Source organism: Vanacampus margaritifer, chromosome 5, assembly GCF_051991255.1.
Source record: "Vanacampus margaritifer isolate UIUO_Vmar chromosome 5, RoL_Vmar_1.0, whole genome shotgun sequence".
Taxonomy (NCBI): Eukaryota; Metazoa; Chordata; class Actinopteri; order Syngnathiformes; family Syngnathidae; genus Vanacampus; species Vanacampus margaritifer.
This window is the reverse complement of record NC_135436.1, coordinates 14,955,089-14,976,189: the sequence shown is the minus strand read 5'-3', so window position 1 is coordinate 14,976,189 and position 21,101 is coordinate 14,955,089. Positions and strand designations below refer to the sequence as shown.

Below are 21,101 nucleotides of genomic sequence, written 5' to 3'. Positions count from 1 at the left end.
CGGGTAAACGAGCACCATGGGAGCTATAGCTAGCCCAGCACCTGGGGCTAAAGTCAAACTGTGGCAGGGTTTTTTCTTTCTGGACCTGGATTTGCCACCTCTGCTGCCATGCATGTCTTTGGAATGTTGGAGGAAACCAGAGTACCCGGTGAAAAGGGTGGCTTAAAGAAATATATTTTGAATCAATTCCATTAAATCTTCACATTGAACAATGAAATGGATTCAGTGAGGTATACGCAGCTCTCATCAGATGATTGGCAGACCAATAATGAGTTGTATTCCCCCTCTTCCACACCCCACATGGACACTGCCAAGGTTTAAGCTTCAATCTGTGAACTGTGAGCCGCTTGTATGCTTGTTTGCGGCCCTACTATGTTTCTCTTTTGCTTTGCTAAATGCTTCTTGTATGAGCAAGGCAAGAAAGTAGAATACAAAGAGAAAGAGAGGGATAGGTTGACATTTTCACGAGAAAGGGCAGCAAGAGAAGGCGACAGGCCAAGGTAAAGAGTCCGACACTCCGCCAGTGCTGCATTGTGTGTGTGCGTGTGTGTTTGTGTGTTCAGTTTGACTCCTTTCCTTTTGTCACCCAGGGACATTGGTTGTGCAAGAGGCATCCAAAGCCCCACTGTAAAGGTCAAATCCCACCTCTCTCTGCCCTTACTTGGTGTGTACCAGTAAACACAAGGTGGGCTGGGGTGGGGGATGATACGGAGGTCAAATACATGCCACAGCACTGTGATGGTACAACAGCATGGCACAGATTTGTGTTGTTTTGTCAAAGATTACAAGATTTTTTGAGAGATTCCTTAAAGATTGAGTCTACTGTACAATATGTTGCATAGCATGGACTGTTTTCATGTTGGCTCATCACACCAGAGCCATGCTTTCTTATTGGCGTCATTATTTTAATGTAGATGTCAATCATTGTCACATGTCACATCAATGACATTTGGCTGATTCATAAAACATTCATTAAACTTGGAAATTGATTTTTCGTCTGTCTGTAAGCTTCCGTGCATTTGATGAGGTGTAATTTGTGATGTCGCCACATCATGCAACTGTGATTCAGTTGATTGGCATGTGTTGTAATGAACAAGCCAGGCTAGGTCAGGCGAGGTCGGGGCAGAGTTGGGCTAGGCCGTTCTGACACCTGAATGGAGAAGTGCTAGTGGAGGAAGCTCGGTTATGCTCTGACGCTGCTTGAGGCGGCTTTACTGCATCCAGCACGCGGCGTCTTGAATCTATGCAGGGTACATGGAAATCCCAAGACAATCAAGGTGTTCCGGAGCAAAATCTGTTTCCCGTGGTCAGAAAGTTTGGTCTTAGCCGCAGGTCATGAATCCTCCAGTAGAATATTTATGCAAAGCAAAGACACACAGCTAGAAATATCAAAAATGGCTATGAACAAAACAGCCTACTATACTAAAGAGCTCTAAATTAAACCCCATTGAACATCTGTTATTTAATTAGTTAGTTAATTGCCTAAAAAAAAAAAAAAAATTAATACCTGACAACCAGCCTAGCCCTGTGACATTCAAGTATCACTACTGAATTTTGAAAAACAAAAACCCTTCAGTAAATGCAAAATTTGATTTGTTTATGTTCGCTTTATGTTCGCTTCGTGTGTGTGTGTGTGGTTGTCGGATATGAGAGAGACTTGATTATTTGCCGCTTACTGCTTGTTCATGCAAATAAGAAAGAGTCTGTTGACATGCCAGCGTCTGTTCGCAAAAGATGATCCATTACAGACGCTCCCCAACTTACGAACGAGTTACGTTCCGAGCGATCGTTCGTAAGGTGAATTTGTTCGTAAGTTGCTTCAGTGCTATATTTTGTATTATAATTTATGTTTAAAGAGAATACGTACAGTACTGTACTACGTATGTTAGAGAGAGAGAGCGAGAGACACACACAGTATGTACATGTACGTAATAAGATAAATAAAATGAAGTTTAACTTACTTTTGGAAGATGTACTCGATGCTTAAGGATTTGATGGAGGTGGAGGAGGAGGAAGAGGAGGATTTTATATCATGAGAGGTTCTTCGTCGTCGCTGGAATGGGCTTCAAAAGTTACTTCCTCCTCCGTAACTTCAATGTAGGAAGAAGTTGAGGGTCGCGGAGAAGAAGATGAGGGTTGATGAGTATCTTCCTTGGAGGATTTACTAGAAACTGGCCGAAAGAAGCGATCTAACTACGATTGCAGTTTTCTTCTTTTTTCATCAGAAATGATGCGGTAGCACTGTATGGCATCATTCAATTGATTTGCAACCTTTGTGCAACGCTCAATATTTGGGTCTTGCTGCTCGAAGAGTGCGATGGCTTCTTCATGGGGACAGGCGTTTCTTCCTCCTCCTCCTCGACACGTTGCTGAGCCTGGGGGAGCTCTCACAGCGCCAAGCGTCGGTATTAGAGGCGGAAAGAAGCACTACAGTACTCGGAAAAAGGTGCGCAATACAAAATCTAACTTACAGCATCTCTTTCTGAACATTTTTTGACATGCGCGCAGACATGTTCGTATGTACCGTTGTTCGTAACTCGAATGTTCGTAAGTAGGGGAGCGTCTGTACCTCCAAATATCTGTCTTTCACCATTTCCTACCATTTCTTGTCTCAATATTTCTGCTCTTGCAGTAGATGCAACACTGTACACTGTACATTATAATACGTTATTTACAGTAACTTGGCAAAACTTCCAGCACAGAGATTATACATTGAAGCGTTATCACAATCCGTTTGACTGCCGACCGGAAGTTAGCACACCGCTGTACCCCAAACTCGGAAGTGCAGGTAGTGCGTGCATAGAGTCTATTAAGTACCTAGCATATGAATAAAACATGTTTATGTGGCAGCAACATTGTGTTATTTAAATATGAAATATAGCAGTATGCTAGAAAAGCTCCTCAATTTGTTTGTGTATTGTTATGAGTGGTTGGTGGTGAGGGGCAGCAATACCTTCTCTGCTCGCCTAACAGGACCACTGACCTACATTTGCAACTACAGTAAATTCTCATATTACCGGTAGTTGCATAAAATTGTATTTTTAGTCACAACGGTCTATTCCCTTCATTTGCTGCACTGGTTTTAGTAGTGCATGTGGAGTTTAAATTTTTGGGCCAATCATAATTTAGCTTCTGTGTGTTGCCATAGCAATCAAATCTGCCCAAGACCTTCAGAATTAGATGTAATTTGTAATTTATGAATTGAATTTAAATTCACCTTAGATGCCCTCAATGGCGCTCACATTTTTCTATCCTCTAATTGTTTGGCGAGATCAAAACTTGTTACAGTTAAAGTTGACTAGCAAAACGTGTCTGTAATGATCTCACATTAATGAATATAATAATTAGCATCTCAGGTGCGTATATTGCATTATATTTTTGTTTTTCCTAACGGATATTTTGCAAATTGGATCAATACTGTGGTATTATAGCGTGTTTTTCATATGTGAGAATTTTATTTATTTTTGCTTCATAGGGACTTAACAAAAGAATATCTGGTGTGCACTGTGCACACAATAGAATCATTTTCGGGGGGCATTTATAAGGTTTGGAAAAGAGCTCTTCATACTTTATAAGTGATGTGTTTTGTTTCTTTGCCCTGAGTTGTAAAGTCTTCATCCGTAAAACATTTTCTAACTCATTCAGATATTTGTATTATCGCCCTCTGACCATTTTTCACATTGTCCAGATTTACTTTGTTTTTTTCAGCCATCCTTCATCTCCCTGCTTGTATTTTTTTCCCCCTCCATCTGTGTGTGATGTAAGCACAAGCAGGATAGACTGCTGAGTTAAACAGATGCTCAGTGCAGACCAACACAAATCCTCCAGAGATGTGTGCAGATGAGTGTGTCACTGTCTGTACAGTATGTGTGTTTGTGACAAAGAAACAAATAAGGTCACGAAGTAAATGGTACAGAGACATCATATATCCAACATGTTTGGACACTTGAAATGGTATGCTTTGCTCAGCTCCTCTAAAGTGTAATTTTATGCTACTTGTGTGTTTCTGTACTGGCTAGGTTTACTCGGTAGTGTGATTCTTGATGTGGATAAGATTTTATATGATTGTCAAAGCTTTTTCAATAGTAATTGATTTCAGGCATGTGTACTTATTTAAAATATACAAATGTTTAAATGTCACGCCACATTTTCGCCTCTAATTGGGTCATCAAACCAATGAAAACATCAGACACGTGTTCTAGAAGCCCTGTTGTGATGGGAATATAAATAAATATCTGCCATGCTGTGCTTATTCATTGAGCCAAACCAAACAGAGCAAGCCAGCATGTCTGAACTTTTCTCTGAACATATTTAGTAAATATTTGAAGGACCCGCTGAAAGCATTTGTAATTGTTTAAAGCACATTTGCCCACCACTGTACTACTTAGTGCTCATAAGAAGATTTACAATTACAACTTTGTAACTTGGTAACCCAGTGGGTAGTAGGTGATGTCTGGTCGGTGCTGGATGTCACTTTCCTTTCTTTTCTTTGATCCTTCCTCGGGTCTCCTGACAACCTCACGACTCTAGCTGGATTCTGAAGTATTCGTTTTAGGTGAACGGTATGGGATTTTTAATAGATTTTAGGTGAATTAATGAGTACACACTCACACGCACGCACACATGCACACACACACATCCGCACATTCACATACTCACGCACATACAAAATAAAAATAAAATAAAAAAAGACTAACACATTTTAAAAAGAGAGAGAGAGCAATGATGATGACATGTCGAATCGGTAAAATTACCAAATGAACAATACTAAGCTCTCTCTCTCAAAAAAAAAAATAAAAAAATTACAACTTTACATTGTGAGACAGACATGGAAATGTCACACACAGTAAGGTGTGACAAAAGGTCCAGCGCTCCACTTCTTCAAACTGACTCTGGTGACTAGGATGGTTGCCCCAGCTTCTTCTCATGCACCAAATGAAGCAAACACTGCAGGATCTCTTCGTAGACGTTCTGGTTTATCATTTGGCCCACACTAAAGGGAAAAACTTGTAGTTTGGGCTTCAATCTGGTGTGATGAGCGAGTGTTGTAAGCAAGTGATGAGATATGCAGCAACTGACACTGGTCGGGTGGAGATAGACCAAGGCGTGTTTCATAGATGAACAAGAACCAGTTAGTTTGTCGACGCATACTCAATGAAGGCCAATTTACAGATGAAAATAGAGTGCAGTGGTGAGTCCTGAAGGGAGAATTTGTTATGAAGCGGATGGCAGAGTTCTCAAGTAAAACGCTTGAATGCAGAACTATTGGCGACATTACTATTATCAAACATGATAAGGATGGATTGATCAAGTGTTTTTCAAGCAGAAGCATGAAAATGCTAGGGACAGTTAATGGTGCTCTTACTAAATTAAACGATTTAATCCCATATCGCCAAACATATCATATTAATAAATACAAGACATTTTGAGCCATCTATTTCATGAGTATTTTTTTTTTCTCATTGAAACCCTGACGTATATGATTTGATACATGTATTGCACGGGTAATCCATTAGAGGGCAGTATCACCCAGCTCATGCTTTTCCAGCAACCTTGCAAGATCACCTCGATTGAGAAAGGAGAGACACCTATTACTTTAGATTTTTGGAAATACTAATATGTTTGATATGTCCGTTTATTATTATATTTTTGACAGTTACAAATGTACGAATTTAAAGCATTGTGACCGGATGTATCAAATATGACACAAAGCAAAAAGCATATGTGGAAGCAGTTGATTTTCAAAAGGACTAATAAATACTCTGTTTACAAAAAAATGCTCTCATATATTTCATGGTTCAGGCTTTATAGGGTTAAGTTAAGTAGCAAACTAGACAAAGTCGTATAGATAATAGACAAACCTTCTACAGAATTAGCTATTTTATTAAGAGAAATGGAGAAAAACGTAGGGTTAAGAATTGATCCCTGAGGAACACCTATAGTGATGGGGAGAAGGTGGGACAGCTCTCTGTGAGGAGACAAGGAGTTCCCTGTGATGACAATACGGCTGAGCCTGAGAACAGTGACAGATGCGTCAAAAGTTTTGTTTAAATCTATTAAAAAAATTGCAGCACAAAGCATCTCTAAATCTAAGGCAGATGTGATATCATTAACTCATTCACTGCCATTGACATCTATAAACGTAAAACTATTTCTATTAGTTTAACATTTTTTTCCCACTTTTGTCAACAAAAGTATGAAAACCTAGATTTTTTTTTAATAATCTTGTTTTTGTTGAAAAAAAAGTAAAGATTATTAAAAATTAGGGGCGTCAGGCGATTCATTTTTTTAAATTGTTATTAATTGCATGACTTCAATAGTTAACTCACGATTAATCACAAATCTGTTCTAAATGTACAATACATTTTTTCTAGGTTTTCATACTTTTGTTAACAAAAGTGGGAAAAAATGTTAAACTAATAGAAATAGTTTAAATGAATTTTTGACGTCTATAGCCGTCAATGGCAGTGAATGAGTTAAGGACCCAAAGCTAGTTTTGAAGCCAGATTGAACACTAGACAGAACACTATGACCCCATTTTGTGGCAGCCTATGTAGCTGTCAGCAAATGTGTCTTCTTTATAGAGAAACATCGTCTGCCGCACTTTATTAATGTGTTCATTCACCTGTATGTGTGAATATGCCGAGTCTCTCATCACGCAGTAGATCACACTAACCCACCACCGTGTTTCAGCATATCCACTTGGAACGTGAACCCTGTGGGGTCTAGGCTCCATGCGTGCATATGGATGCATATGTTTTTTTATGTTGGTGTTTCTTGGAAAAAGAGACGATTCCCTGTGTGTTTGTGTGTAGCAAAATACGGCGTTGTGTGTGTAATGCAGACTGTATGTATTATGCAGACAGAGCAGAGCCTTGTGCTATAAATAAAACAGGGCTGCAGTGTGCTCACCGGCGGAATAATCTATCTGACACTATGGAGAGAGACACAGAGAGGATGGAGGAGACGCTTCGAGAGAGTGTGTAAGAAGCAGGTGAAGATAGAAAGAGTAAACAGAAGGAATAAACAGGGGCGGAGGCTGGTCAAAAGAAATCATGTGGAGCGGAAGGCTATGGGTCACGGTACTGCAGTTCACACCTTGCCTTTGTGAGTATTTGTATTCAAAGGCGGGATCATGTCTGCCTTCATCTCCAGAGGTGATCGACCACCATGCCCAGTTTTTAATCTGGGAAGATGTGATGCTTTGTCCAGAAACCGAGTTTATAACATTTGACAACCAAGTGACACATTTGCTTCATATGAGAGTCACATGTTAACAAGCACTTGCCATATAGTTGTGCTTTGAAGACATTTAGATGGGCGTATGTCTCGATAAGTAGGACACCAGTTCACCCACTTTTTAAAAGCTTTTTCCACCCCATACAAGCCGACATGCATTATGCATTAAGCCTTACTTAACCACACGGATCCTATGTTGCTATAATTATCTTTGTTGAACAACATTTGACCTCCGAATGTGCACAAAAATGCAAAACTTCCCATCAGGAAATTACAGGTTATGCAATTTGAACAAGCATTATGGAAGAATTTGGAGCGCTTTCTCCCTTTCACATCGATTTTCATTCCTTTGTTATTTAATGGACAGGTCATGGAGTTGAAGGGTCAGATGATCCATGTGCCAGAGTCGTACTCGCTGATGTTTCTGGGCTCACCGCGTGTTGACAAGTTGGAGGAGCTGATGGGCCGGGGCCTCCACCTGTCAGACATCCCCATGCACGATGCCACGCGGGACGTCATCTTGGTGGGGGAGCAGGCCAAAGCTCAGGATGGCCTTAAAAAGAGGATGGACAAACTCAAGGTAGAATTCCAGCTAGTCATTCCATTCTGCACTTTGTAACAATTTGCCCAGAAATATCTTTACAATAGCCTTTTAAGTTGATCATTTATGACCAAATTTTTTTTTAGTTAGTAGATTAACATCTTAGCTGCTCATAATGGGAACTCTTGCAAGATTCTGTCCAATAGTAGACAGGATTCGGGTTCGAATTTCCCACCCTCTGTCTGCGGATGTGACTTATCGTGTATGTGAAGAAGGGAAAATGAAAATGTTTCATTTTTTGACTACAGGTGGCAGTAGAGATTCGAAATTCAATTTTTCTGCGTTCAGTGGCTTTAAAGTGGAAGTCAACTTTAAACATTTCTTGACAATAATATGTTATATGTGACCTCACTGGTCTACATTTGTGGAATATGAGTTATGAAACAAAATCCAGCTTTTTTTTATTCATGTCATGGTCGACGCCATTTTGCCACTTTCTGTCGACTGAAGATGACATCAATGTTGCTCAGGCAACGATCAATCACAGCTCACCTGTTTTCTGAAGCTGCGCTGTAATTGGTTGTTACCTGAGACCTGAGCAACTGTGATGTCATCTTCAGTCGACAGCAAGTGGCAAAATGGCCGCCCCCTGGGATGGATAAAAACAGCTGGATTTTGCTGCTTAACTCATATTAACCAGAATACCGCCTTTAGACTAGTTGGGCTCCATAGAACATATTATTGTCAGAGAAAAAAAAAAACGGGGGGTTGACTTCCCCTGTAAACATTTTTCATTATACATTGGTATTTAAAATCTGTTCCAAAACAGAAATTTAAACAGTCACCATCATAAAACCTTTACTGCTCAGGCAATAGTTTAAGTAACATATTAGAACTTCTACTATAACTAATGTACACTCATGTGTAGGGGTGTGAATTGCCTAGTGGTGGCAATTCAATTCGTATCGCGATTCATAGGTCACGATTCGACTCGATACTGATTAATCCCGATACGAATCTATAAATTGATTATTTAGATTTTTTCCCCCCTCAATTTTAGAAAATACTTATCAGTAAACTTGTACATGTACACTGTAAGATTTGTATGAAAATGTATTTATCTGAAAATTCATGCTTATTACTAAGCCACTGCATTTAACAAACAGGTTGCAGTCTGTTTCATGTTTGAACAGCACTCAAATAAAATATTAAGGCTTCATGTCCCATTAATATAACATTCTTCCATGCTTAAAGTGTGAGCCCTAACCCTAAATAAGACGTTTTGTTGAATATTCCCATAAAAAATTGATGTTTAAAAATCGATTCGGCAGCATATCGAATCGATTCGAGAATCGCGCGCTGTAATATCGCGATATATTGCCGAATCGATTTTTTCTAACACCCCTACTTATGTGGACGACTTGCGAGCAGGATGATTGCTGAAAACAAGCTGACGAGTGTTAAGACATGACAATTCAATTATTTTTCAAAAATCGTTCACACCTCTTGATGATGCATGATGACACGGATTACTGCTTGCCCGTAAGAGACTAAGCTCAGTTAGTAGAGTACTTCCCATTCTTCCACATCAGTATAGAATCCTTTGGGTTCCACTTTTCCACCTCTCTCGAGCAACCATGGTAAATCTGTTGCATCACTTCCATTGATGAGTCAAATCCCAACATTGCCAGACTGGCTGGATTGAGCCGAGCTCGTGGGACTCGCTCTTCTAATTTGCTTTCAAAGCATCCATGAGCAAGTCACTGGGTCCTGACCCAATCCATGCATCTGCTGTGTGCATCATCTCTCGCTGCTACACTCCCCCGGGCCACTCTCATAAATAGATATGTTTCAGTCAAGTTGCCAGGATGAACAGTGGTAGCACACTGCATCAGACAGACTCAGAGGAACTCGCCCACAGACACAATAATCGCATGCAGACACACACCAGATACATTCACATGTTTTTTGGGTTATTTTAATCTGGTGCATCACAACACCCCAAACAAAACCGTCTTCATCTCCCCCCTCCTCGTTTAGGCCACGTTAGAGCGCACTCACCAGGCTTTAGAGGAGGAAAAGAGAAGAACCGTGGACCTCCTCTATTCCATCTTCCCGGGCGACGTGGCGCAGAAACTGTGGCAGGGTCAACCAGTGCCCGCTCGCAAGTTCGATGACGTCACCATGCTGTTCTCCGACATCGTGGGCTTCACCGCCGTGTGTGCGCAGTGCACGCCTATGCAGGTCATCTCCATGCTGAACGAGCTGTACACTCGCTTTGACTACCAGTGTGGGATTCTCGATGTTTATAAGGTTAGTAGACAAAACAAACAAACAAAAAAAAACGGATGCATATCAGGTGGACAGTGTTTGTTTGGGCTAGCCATAAAAACAGCAGCCTCTTTCACGCACATAATTGGTGCATCACAGATAAACAGACGATCATGGCAACCCACAATCAGATAATTATGTGTGACAGCCTCAGCACCAGCATCTAGCGCTTATGATTGCTTCTTACACAGCAGGAGAGGAGACATGACTGTCAGAGTCGATTTCACACCCCTATCATGGCATTGTGGAATATCCCAAAATGGAAAATTAATCCTCGCATCCTGTGTTGTTATTGTTTCTACAAAGCAGTGAGTGACCCAAAAAAAAAAAAAAAGTAGGAAAAATGCCTGATTTTACTAGCAGTGTGAAAGGGGCTTCTTGGGTATTTTTCTGGACTCTGAAGGCAACTGTATAGGAAAAGCAGAGCTTGATCATAAAGTTAAATACTGGCTTGACCCTTCATAATGTCGCATCAAAAAATATGAGTTGCTTCTCTGTATGTTGTTTGGGCTTTTTGTCTGTTCAATTTCTAACATTGGAACAATTAGGTTGTTGTGTCTTATCTGCGATTTTCCTGCAAGAACGCAAATGCAATCTATCCTCACAAATGAGGTATCAAAAGATGCGTCTCGACCCGGATTTTATTTTTTTTCATAATTTCGTGTTACCATGGAAGTAAAATTCCCCCAAAAAGCATGCTAAATAAAGACCATTCAAATGAATGAAGAGGAAGGACAAAATAGACAAATCAAGTACCTTTTCCCAAGCCACACTGCATGCGCATAAAGAAACCGAGAGATGTGATTTTCACCTAATTTTGTTGACATGCTTCATATTTTTAGCTTGGTGTCAATTTATTTTTCAAAAAATGTACACTTGCCCTCCTGCGCACGTTTAAAAAGCGCAGATATAACATTGGTGTGTTTTGTGCGTGATAGAGTGCAGCTTGTTAAATTTAGAGTGGGAAGTGGCTCCAAAATCTTTGTAAAATTTCACCGTCACTGTGGCCACAATATTCCTCAATTCATCGTATTTGGACAGTCTGTAGTTCCAGGGGTCTTCCTTTAAGAAAACCCCACTTTGTGTGGCAAAGACGTTATTTAGTAACTTTAATTTGACTTGAAGCGAGACTTTGTCCCAAATCAGCTCCATTGACCACAATGTTTACAAATACTTCGTTTTTTTCCTGACAATTAAAAAAAAAAAAGTGTATTTTTAACCTGCTCTAATTTGGTCATTAAAAAAAAAAAATCTGATTTAAAAAATTAGAATATGCTCAAAGCCTTGCCGTTCTAATGAGCCCTTTGTGGAATCTGTATCTTTAACCCCTCACCCCCACACCCCCCAAAAAAACCATTAGGTATACTCTGGATTCTTATCTGTAGGCGTCTCCAATGGATCGGCCATATTGGCCAAAACATTAGGTACACCCCAGATTCTCATCTGTAGCCAACCCCAATGCGGCAGTCCCATTCAAAATTTCAGAATTTTCTTTTATGATATATTCTTAATCTCACAGGATCGTTAAAGTGGAAGTCAAATTTTCTTCGTTTGCACTGTGATATAATTTTCAGTCGACTACAAGTGGTTGTAAAGCAAAATTGCCGCCCCCTGAGGTGGATTAAAAAATAGGTGGATTTTTCTGCTTAATTCGTCTTCCACCAACACAATATTAATCAGAATATCATGTTTAGACTTGTGGGAGTGCGTACAGCATAATGTAAAGTCATTTTTGGACTTGACTACCTGGAACTGCTGTGAGTAATTGTATGTATGTGCGCAGGGAAGGACAATGTGTGTGTATAAAATCGGACGCAAACCCAGGTGGACACAGTGTGGAAATTGAGGCAGCCGTATATTGACATTGTTATGGTTGCTGTCCAAGTGACTTACCTGCTGGAATGCTTACACAAGAGCAGTTTGTCTCTCTGTTTTCCCCTTTTCAACTCGATTTTTTTTCTTGTCGTCTTCTCCTGGTGTTCACCATCCTGTTTGTTCAAGCCACACAAGTTGGACTTCAAAAAACATGATGGGGCGGCAGTAGCTTAAACATAGCGCTTCGATTAGCTCTATGACAAATTTTCAGATTTATTTGTATTGTCGTCCTGAACAGCTCAATTATGCTAGTAACCAAAAGGGGATCATTAAAACCGCATCCCATTGACAGTGTCAATTTTTGCACAGTGCATGTAAAAAAATGTCTAATAAAAGTTTACTTCATGTGCCCCCACAGATAGAGACCATAGGTGACGCCTACTGCGTGGCAGGAGGTCTTCACAAGAAGGTGGACAGTCATGCCAAGCCCATCGCACACATGGCTCTGAAGATGATGGAACTTTCGGAAGAAGTGCTCACACCTGATGAAAAGCCTATTAAGGTGAGTTTGGTTACAGGTAAATGTTTTCGCCATAGTTACGCACACTTGAAATGAGCACACGATTTACCAAAAATTTACCATAAACATAAAAAAAGCTATTAACAGAAAGAGAGCTTGCAATGACATCACATTTAATACAGTTTAGCGATGAGGATGAATGAAAAATGTAATGCCAACCTACGTACATGCTTTGTATATGTATAAAAAAAAAAACACAATCAGTTTAAGAGCAGGTTAATGTACAGCACGTCCTGTTTGTGTACGTGGATTGAATGTGATTAAAGTATGTAATCTTGTTTTGTGATTAGATGGCCAGATGTTCATCAATATGTGTTAACTTGTGACAGTGTGTGTGCTAATCTCCTAAAGACGGCCCAGCCTACGTTGTGACAAGGCACAAATACTCTCCGTCGCTCTTCACTCGTCTTCTAAACTGCCTTTTTGACAAAACTCCAAACAGCCTTGAACCAAAAGAAATGCAAAGAAACACATCAAAAGCAATTGTGACAATACAATACACAATAACAAAACCTTTCATGCTAATCTGATACATTTTGTACTAAGTGAGTGATAAGGAAAAATACAAAGTTACATATAACATAATACTATAGTATTGTTAAGAAACCATATTTATATGGTGCTTCTGCTGAAAACCGATTTGATAAATGGTATCAAAACGATGACACGGAGACATTAGTGTGCGAGAGAAGCTGCAAGATAATTGCTGATTAACAGACAGCACAGAGGTTCTCTGTGCTTTTCCATTTGTCTCAAAATAGAAAGGCCTTGCCAAGCGCTTTTGGCCTGCATGCTCGCTCTTCCAATTTCTCCCTCTGCCTCTCGCTGTCTCCCTGCCTGCCTCCTTCCATTTTAACTAGCTCACTCACGCCTCGGTAGTGTTTTGCTTTTTTGTCGCACAGCTTATTTTCTGCCTGATTTCCTTTTGTGTTTTTTTCCCTCCCCAACCCTCTCTTGTGCTCGCCATTGTCCAAATCCCCTCCCGTTGGTCCGAAAAGGGTCCGCTACGACCATAGCACTTGATAAATGCTGTTCAGTGAGAGCACTCAACTCCAGCCAACGATTGCACTGTTATGCAAACTAGCATGAGAAGAGAAAAAAAAAAAAGAGCGGCGGAGCGATAGAGAGAGTGTGATAGAGATTAGGAGAGAAGTAGAACGACACAGAAGCCTAATATTACAAACTGTATCCGATTTATAGTGCGATCATGAGTAGCTGAGTAACTGGCAGTCTAAATCTTCTGACTGTATTTTAGGTCTATGTATAAGCAAAAATAAAATAAAAATTGGCATCAGACACAAACAGTTATTATTATTTTTTTACCTCCATAAATCAACCGCAACTGCCCTTTAATCTCCGCCCACTTGCATGTTGATGAGTTTGATTTCTCCCTCTATCTATATTGTCTCCCGGTCTATCTCTCGCTGTCCTTTCTGCCTCACTACCCCCCCCCACCCCCTGCTTGTTGCCATGACTACCTTGCACTGTGCTGGCATGCAGACAGTAGCGTGGGTTTCCACGGTGATGAGATGCTCTAGTAGATCAGTTGCAATCTACCGGGTTCCACCGCCCGCCCTGTCTGTTCACCGTACGTGAGTGAGATGTTTACTTTTGTAGCGAATGCGGCGGAAATGGAGCGATGACCTTTTTTTGGCGACAGTGGTCTGTTGAAGGTTGAATGCCTTCAAGTTTGGCAAATTTGCTTTCCTGACGCTTTATTTGTGAATTTTTTGAACTCCATTGCATCATCTGTACAACTGTATGGTCAACTAAAACGCAGCCAATCAAAGCATTTGCGTGTCTTTCTTGTTGTCTCCTAGCTGAGGATCGGCATCCACACAGGTTCGGTCCTGGCTGGTGTGGTTGGAGTTCAAATGCCAAGGTATTGCCTATTTGGGAACAATGTGACGCTGGCCAGCAAGTTCGAATCAGGGAGTCATCCGAGGTGTATCAATGTCAGCCCTACAACCTACCAGTAAGTGCCATGCTCAGCGTTGTGCTTCAGCATAATATTGCAGCAAGTTTAGTCCTATTTTTTCCCCTAAAAACTTTAGGTACACCTGAAAAAATCAATAATTAAGAAATACAAAGGAAATATATTAACTCTTTGACTGCCAAAAACGTTAAATAACGTTTCGTAAAATCCTATGGAGGAGTGCCAAAGACGTTAAAAGACGTTTTTTTCCAAAACAGGTGAAACTAACCATTTTCTATTGTTGATTACTCAAAAACGGAATAAGGTAGAAAGAAACTTTTTTTTTCTGATGGAAGATGAGAGTTCAATCTTGTTTTGGCAGTATGTGTGTTTCCATAGTCCAAACACATAATTTTCTATGGACCTTGAAAAATCAGTCAAAATGCTTAAAATCGGCTGGCACCCACGGCATCCCTTTTCTGAAAACGTCTGGCAGTCAAAGAGGTAATAGGGGTCAAGCCCTGCCGAGATGAATGAAAATCCTGACTAATCATCTTTGGTGCACATTTTAAAGTGATACTTGACTCATTGAGCCATTTTAAGCAGTAAAAAGTTAACATTTTGTCCAGAATGTACAATGAATACCTTTAAAAACTTTTTTTTTTTTCACTTGCTGTCGGCTAAAGATAACATCACCTGTGCTGAGGAAGTAGGTAATGACCAATCATGCCTCCGTTTGCTGACCAAACCCAGAAAACAGGTGAGCCATGATTGGTCGTTACCTATTTTCTCAGCACAGGTGATGTCATCTTCAGTCGACAGCATGTGGGCAAATTAGTTTTTTAAGGTATTACTTGTATACAAAAAAAAATGTAGTTATCAAATTCACTAACTTTTTAGTATCCCTTTAAGATCAACCAATCAGAAGGTTAAACATAGCTGAACCAATCAGAACTAACGAAAACCTAATAGTTTTTTTTTTTTTTGGGGGGGGGGTTCTAAAATCTAATTGGTTAAAACAAGAAACGGACAACAGTATGTGCTTGTGGTGGACGACAGCATTGGGTATTCTACAACCCCTTGGAAAATTACATTTACACGGCAGCACATACAAACTGAATTCTGGCAAAAAACTCTGAGCTCTGCAGCAAAGGCACATGCTATGAAAGGAAGACGAAAGACTGTTAGAATTAATGTCAATTGTAAATGTAGGTCCATGCTTCTGATAGTGTTTGGGACAGAAGAAAATTTAAATTAACATTGAATTTCTGCCTTAATGGTTGATTTGTCATCACAGGTACAGTCCTGTTGTAGCATCAGTAAAACAGCAAAACAGTTTTAAATACTCAAACTGAGTTGAGGTCTTATGACTTAGGACTTTTTTTCCTCTGAGTGCTGCACACAGAAAAATACTACGGCAAAGCCAAACTTCCAGGCAATTTCATATTGTTTATAAATTGTAGTTGTAAAACAATGACAACTTCATCACAGCTTTCGGTTATTACATATTGTACATATTATACATTTTTAGGATCATTAATTGCACCTTGACTAGAAGGAGTAATTGGAGGACACCATTTTTGCTTATTAGCTTTCGTCACCTTCATGAAGAGAAATGTTGTTACTCTTTTAGTTAGTAATTAGTTGTGAGTTTCTTGTTGTCTTTGCCTATCATTATTTTTTCAACTCTCACACTCTTCACAACACCTTTACAAAAACAAAAATAAACAAAATAGTGATGCAGGCTGTGCCAAATGTTATTTTGAATACATGCCTTGGGCCGCTAAAAAGTGGAAAGTGGGCCACTAAAAAGTGGAAAGTGGGCTGCAAATGGCCCCCGGGCCGTCATTTGAACACCCATTTTTATGATAGATATATATATATATATATATATATATATATGTAGAAGTGTGTCATCATAGGTGACAGTGCTTGTATGATTTTTTTGTGACTATATAGAAAAGAGATGGACCGATGTTTTTTTTAGGGCCGATACCGATTATTGGTAAGCCAAGGAGGCCGACAACTGATATTTAAAGCCGATATTATTTTCAGTAAAAAATAAAAAAAAAGGGGGGGGGGGTCTATTAAAATTTCGAACAAAACAATCAGGGAGATCCCAAGGTTTATCAGTACGTCTTAAAAAGTTAAATGGAAACGTAAACAAGTAAATACCATAGGCCTCTATAGTTTTCTATAGTAAATATTTTTTCCCAAATTTAAAAATACCTGAAATCTTTCACATATTTTTGTTTTAATGTCGAACAAAAACAAATGGTTCAGAAGGTTCCCAGGGTCATCAGCATCTCTTATAAAGTTAAATGAAATTTTATTTCTATTTAAAAATAGATAGTTCCGTGAGTTTAAAATAGTTTTAAATTTACCTTATATCCGCCGTCAGATTCTTAAAAAAAGGCCGATCCCGATATTCGTCAAAATGCCCAATATCGGCGGCCAGGCCGATTATCGGTCTATTCCTACTATAGAGTTGTTGTTCCCCCTCCAAAACTCTGAATTACTTGAATGACAGAGTGGACCTTTGAGGATCTGACACATTTCTGTCCAACCTCCTGATGTGTGATTCCCTTCCTTCCGCAGGCTGCTTAAAGACGACCGATCGTTTTCCTTCGTCCCTCGTTCGCAACTGGATCTCCCCGAGAATTTCCCCAAAGAGATTCCAGGAACCTGTTACTTCCTGGAGGCGGGAAAGTCTCACAGCCACGCGTCACTGACCAGCTCTCGCTCCGCCCCCCCGGCCTCTATGAGGAAAGTGTCCTACAGCATCGGGACCATGTTTCTAAGAGAAACAAGTTTGTAGGTGGCACAAAGCATACGGGAGACCAGAATGAGACCCGTGGAGCCGACAGGACGCCCGATAACACACGTTGTGGATATGCAAAACGACAACCTGGGCTCACTGTGGGATGGAAGAACATACAAGAAATGATTTTCATCCCCCATGATTCCTACACGGAGAAAAACGAACGCGATTAACTTGCTGGGTTCTTCGAGCTCTCCTCTGCATTCTTTCAAGTCACAACAACTTTCCCAGTCTTGAAGTCGTCATATAGCTTTGAGAAGAACAGGATGGGTTCGATTGAATGATGATTAGTCACCAAGAAGGAGACGCTGTGAACTTCCATCCCTTCCAATTGACAAAATTCATGTCCTGCGTTCCATGAACTTCGATGTGCATTACAACGGCACCCCTCCCCCCCCGAGGAACAGTTGCAAGGGGCAGAGGAGAGACAGGTGAGAAGCAACATTGAGGGAATAGTTCAGAAAAAAAAAGAAGCTAATAATAGAAGAAGAAAAAAACATAATGCCAAAAAATGCTAGAACTAGAGCCTTTTTTCTGCTTGTAACTCACAGCAAACTGCAATCTACAACAATCCAGCCATTTCATTGCAGGTAATATGTTCAAAAGTGTCCGTTTTGAAAGCGATTCTCAGCTCAGTGCCTTTTCTGCTCAAATCAGGACAAAAAAAAGACAGAAGAAAAACACGCAGGATGGATTGATTTCAGATATCGGAGGGAAAAAAGCCGCACATTGACACGCTTGTCCTCAACTCCCCCCCCAGACATTTTGATGTTTCCACCAGAGCCCATGAGGGACACTGAACGTCACCGCTGTAGCTACCAGCTAGCTAGTGGCGGCAATTTATTTGAATCGTGAGAGGGGGGGGGGGGGGAGTGCACTTCATATGTTCCAACTATTTCAAATTGCATTTATTCATTGAGTCCAGTTCTACCAATAATACACATGATGCAGTTTAGCGCATACACATATATCGTCGCAGCATATGCAACACAGCTCACGTTTGCTTTTTCAACTCGATTAGGATTCTCTTCATTTTTTCCTGCTACATACTTGAAATCTCAGGCCTTCCAAATGTGTCAGTGTAGCTCACTAACAGATAATGAATTGAAATCATTTCAGATGGTCATCTTTTGTCAATTGCATTTGTGATGACATTATTATAAGTTTTTTTAACTCTTTGACTGCCAGACGTGTTCAGAAAAGGGATGTCGCCAGTGCCAGCCGATTTAAGCATTTTGACTGATCTTTCAGGGTCTACAGAAAATTTTGTGTTTGGACTATGGAAACATACATACTACCAAATGAAACATTGGACTCTCATCTTTCATCAGAAAAAAAAAGTTTGTTTCTACCTTATTCCGTTTTTCAGTAATCAACAATAGAAAATGGTTAGTTTCACCCAAATGCTCTGTTTTGAAACAAACATCTTTGGCACTCCTCCGTAGGATTTTACTAAACGTTATTTAACGTTTTTGGCAGTCAAAGAGTTAACATTGGTGAACTCATAATGCATATTTAGATTTTTTTTTTTTAAATAGTTGACCTAGGGATGCGCATAATAACAAATAAGTGATCATTGGGAATTTAGATTTTTTCAAAGATGAAGGCTACTTTGGAAAGAGTTTGAGTGACATCATCGCAGATCTGCATTATGGCACAACTTGGACCATGGAAACAAGAGTTTAGAACATCCTCCCAGTGCAATTATTCACACTCTAAATCTGTCAAGACTCTACTAAGCTACTGAAGTCTGTTATCGTCCATGCATCCACACTAGTAATGATTGTGGTCACCTGTGTTATGTCATACACATCTTGAAACCACAGAATGCATATTGTGGCGCAGATGCACACGGGCAATAAAAGTGATCTCTACTATAGAAGTTGGGTCAAGTCAAGAAGGTATGGCTGCCAACTGTAACCAAAACTAGATATTTTGTTTGTTACAATAAAACATGCTAATTGATCACCATTGAATTGGTTGCAAAATATATGCTAAAGTTGAGTTTTGAGTGAAATGACAAAAAAAATATATATACAATTCAGCTTATCATTCAGTGTTTTCCCTTGTACAAAAGCTGAAGCACTGGTTTATGAGAAATATCAAAAATTAAATAAACAATTTTCTAACAAAAGCTTGTTCAACTGCCCCAACTTTATCATCTTCTCCATGGAATTGTGTACACGTGTCCACAAAACAATCTTTTCAATCCCCGCTGCATTTCATTACCATACACTCTAAAAATAGTTGGGTCAAAAGTAACCCAATTATGGACCAATCCACTTTATGGGTCAATTTGACCTAACTTTTTGGGTTGTTTTATACAAAAAAATGACCCAATTTTTTCACCCAAGTAAAGTTTTTTTTTTTTTTTTTTTTTTTACTTTAAGTTGGGTCAAATTGACCCATGTAGAGGATGGGTCCATTTTTGACCCAACAGTTGTTTTTTTTAGAGTGTACTAAAAAGATTCCCATTACCCCATTTATTAAAAGTTTGCTTTGCGCTGATATCCACGTGCCCCAACGTATCCAGGGAAACATCTCAGTTTGGTTGATGATGGATCTATGGATGTATTACATTGTAATATTATTATTATTATTATTATTATTATTATGTTTTGTACCTAGGCTGAACATGAACCACATGTGTTGGACGCTGGTGTGTACCAGAAAACGGTTCCATGAAAGCTGTATGACTGACATTAAGGGCACATTTTCTTGTCTTAACATATGTAAATAAAACACCAAGTGTGTTTAACAAGGAGCAGAAAGACTCTGGTTGTTATTATTTTGAAGTGTGGCACAGACTGATTTCAATCACGAAGGCCACACATTTTAGTTTTTTTTGTTTTTTTTGTTTTTTGTTTTTTGAATTATTGGTCAATCTAAAGTGTTGAAAATGGTTTGCCAGCTTGACATTGCAATGTTAATGTTTAAACAAACAAAAAAGTACCGATTTTGGAGGTACAAGGTCTTGTTGGCCCGATGCCAGCAATTAATTTTTTTCCACTGTATTTTCAAAACAATTCTCAGCCCCACCCTCCCTTTTTTTTTTTTTTTAAAACATATAATAAATAATTTTTTTCTTCTTTGTAAAATATTGCAGGGTTCCCCCGGTATCTTGTTCGCCATCTTTTACTAAATGGACTCATGCACTACAGTACTAATCAATGGTAACATTTTCCAAAATATTCACCCTGGGGCTTTTTCTCAATTTTTTTTTTATTTTCAGGAGTCTAAGTCTTGTTATATAAACAAATTTCCAAAACAGCATTAACAAAAAAAAAAAGTTACAGTGGAACATAATCCTTCACATTCACACCTAGTGAGTTTTTAGAGCAATGGAATTTACCAGCCTTTTTGAAGCCAAGAATTATCCTAGCCTGTGCTATAAAAAATAAAAACCCATGCAAACATCCTTTAAAAATACCTTTGTTACATGACATACAAACATATTTCCAAATGCGCATGAATATGAACCTCTTCATCAGTTCAGCGTGACAACAGAATACGTTCAAGCACTTAATTGTTCAATGTAGAGCCATAAAAGTGTCATGGCCGCAAGATAACAGTCAGAGGCTTGCTGTACTTTTGTTTTTATTACTTTTCAAACATCATTTGACCTTTTACAGTACAGACTACGAGAAGACAAAATGTCTCCCAGGAGACCCCAACAAATTAAAAAAAAGCAACCATTTCAAAACAAAATACAATCTTTGTGTGTCGTCGCTGTTCATCCCTCAAGTCCTTTATTTATGCCCCCTCAACCCTTTTATGCAAATACGTCCCCATTACACTAATTGGCAATGTGAGGTTTGAATATTTTACATGAATGGCCTCCACTGCACAGGCCAATGAC

At 39.5% G+C, this 21,101-nt stretch overlaps 1 protein-coding gene across 1 annotated transcript in view; it reads left to right on the top strand.

Moving 5' to 3' along the window:
* gucy1a2 (guanylate cyclase 1, soluble, alpha 2) overlaps positions 1–20,006 on the top strand; it is a 34,786-nt gene extending 14,780 nt beyond the window's left edge. The window contains exons 5-9 of the mRNA XM_077565697.1: positions 7,607–7,819; positions 9,821–10,093; positions 12,345–12,488; positions 14,327–14,481; positions 17,020–20,006. Coding sequence (XP_077421823.1) covers positions 7,607–7,819; positions 9,821–10,093; positions 12,345–12,488; positions 14,327–14,481; positions 17,020–17,239 — 1,005 coding nt within the window. The 3' untranslated portion in view covers positions 17,240–20,006. The remainder of the gene's footprint in view (positions 1–7,606; positions 7,820–9,820; positions 10,094–12,344; positions 12,489–14,326; positions 14,482–17,019) is intronic.
* The last annotated feature ends 1,095 nt before the right edge of the window (positions 20,007–21,101 follow it).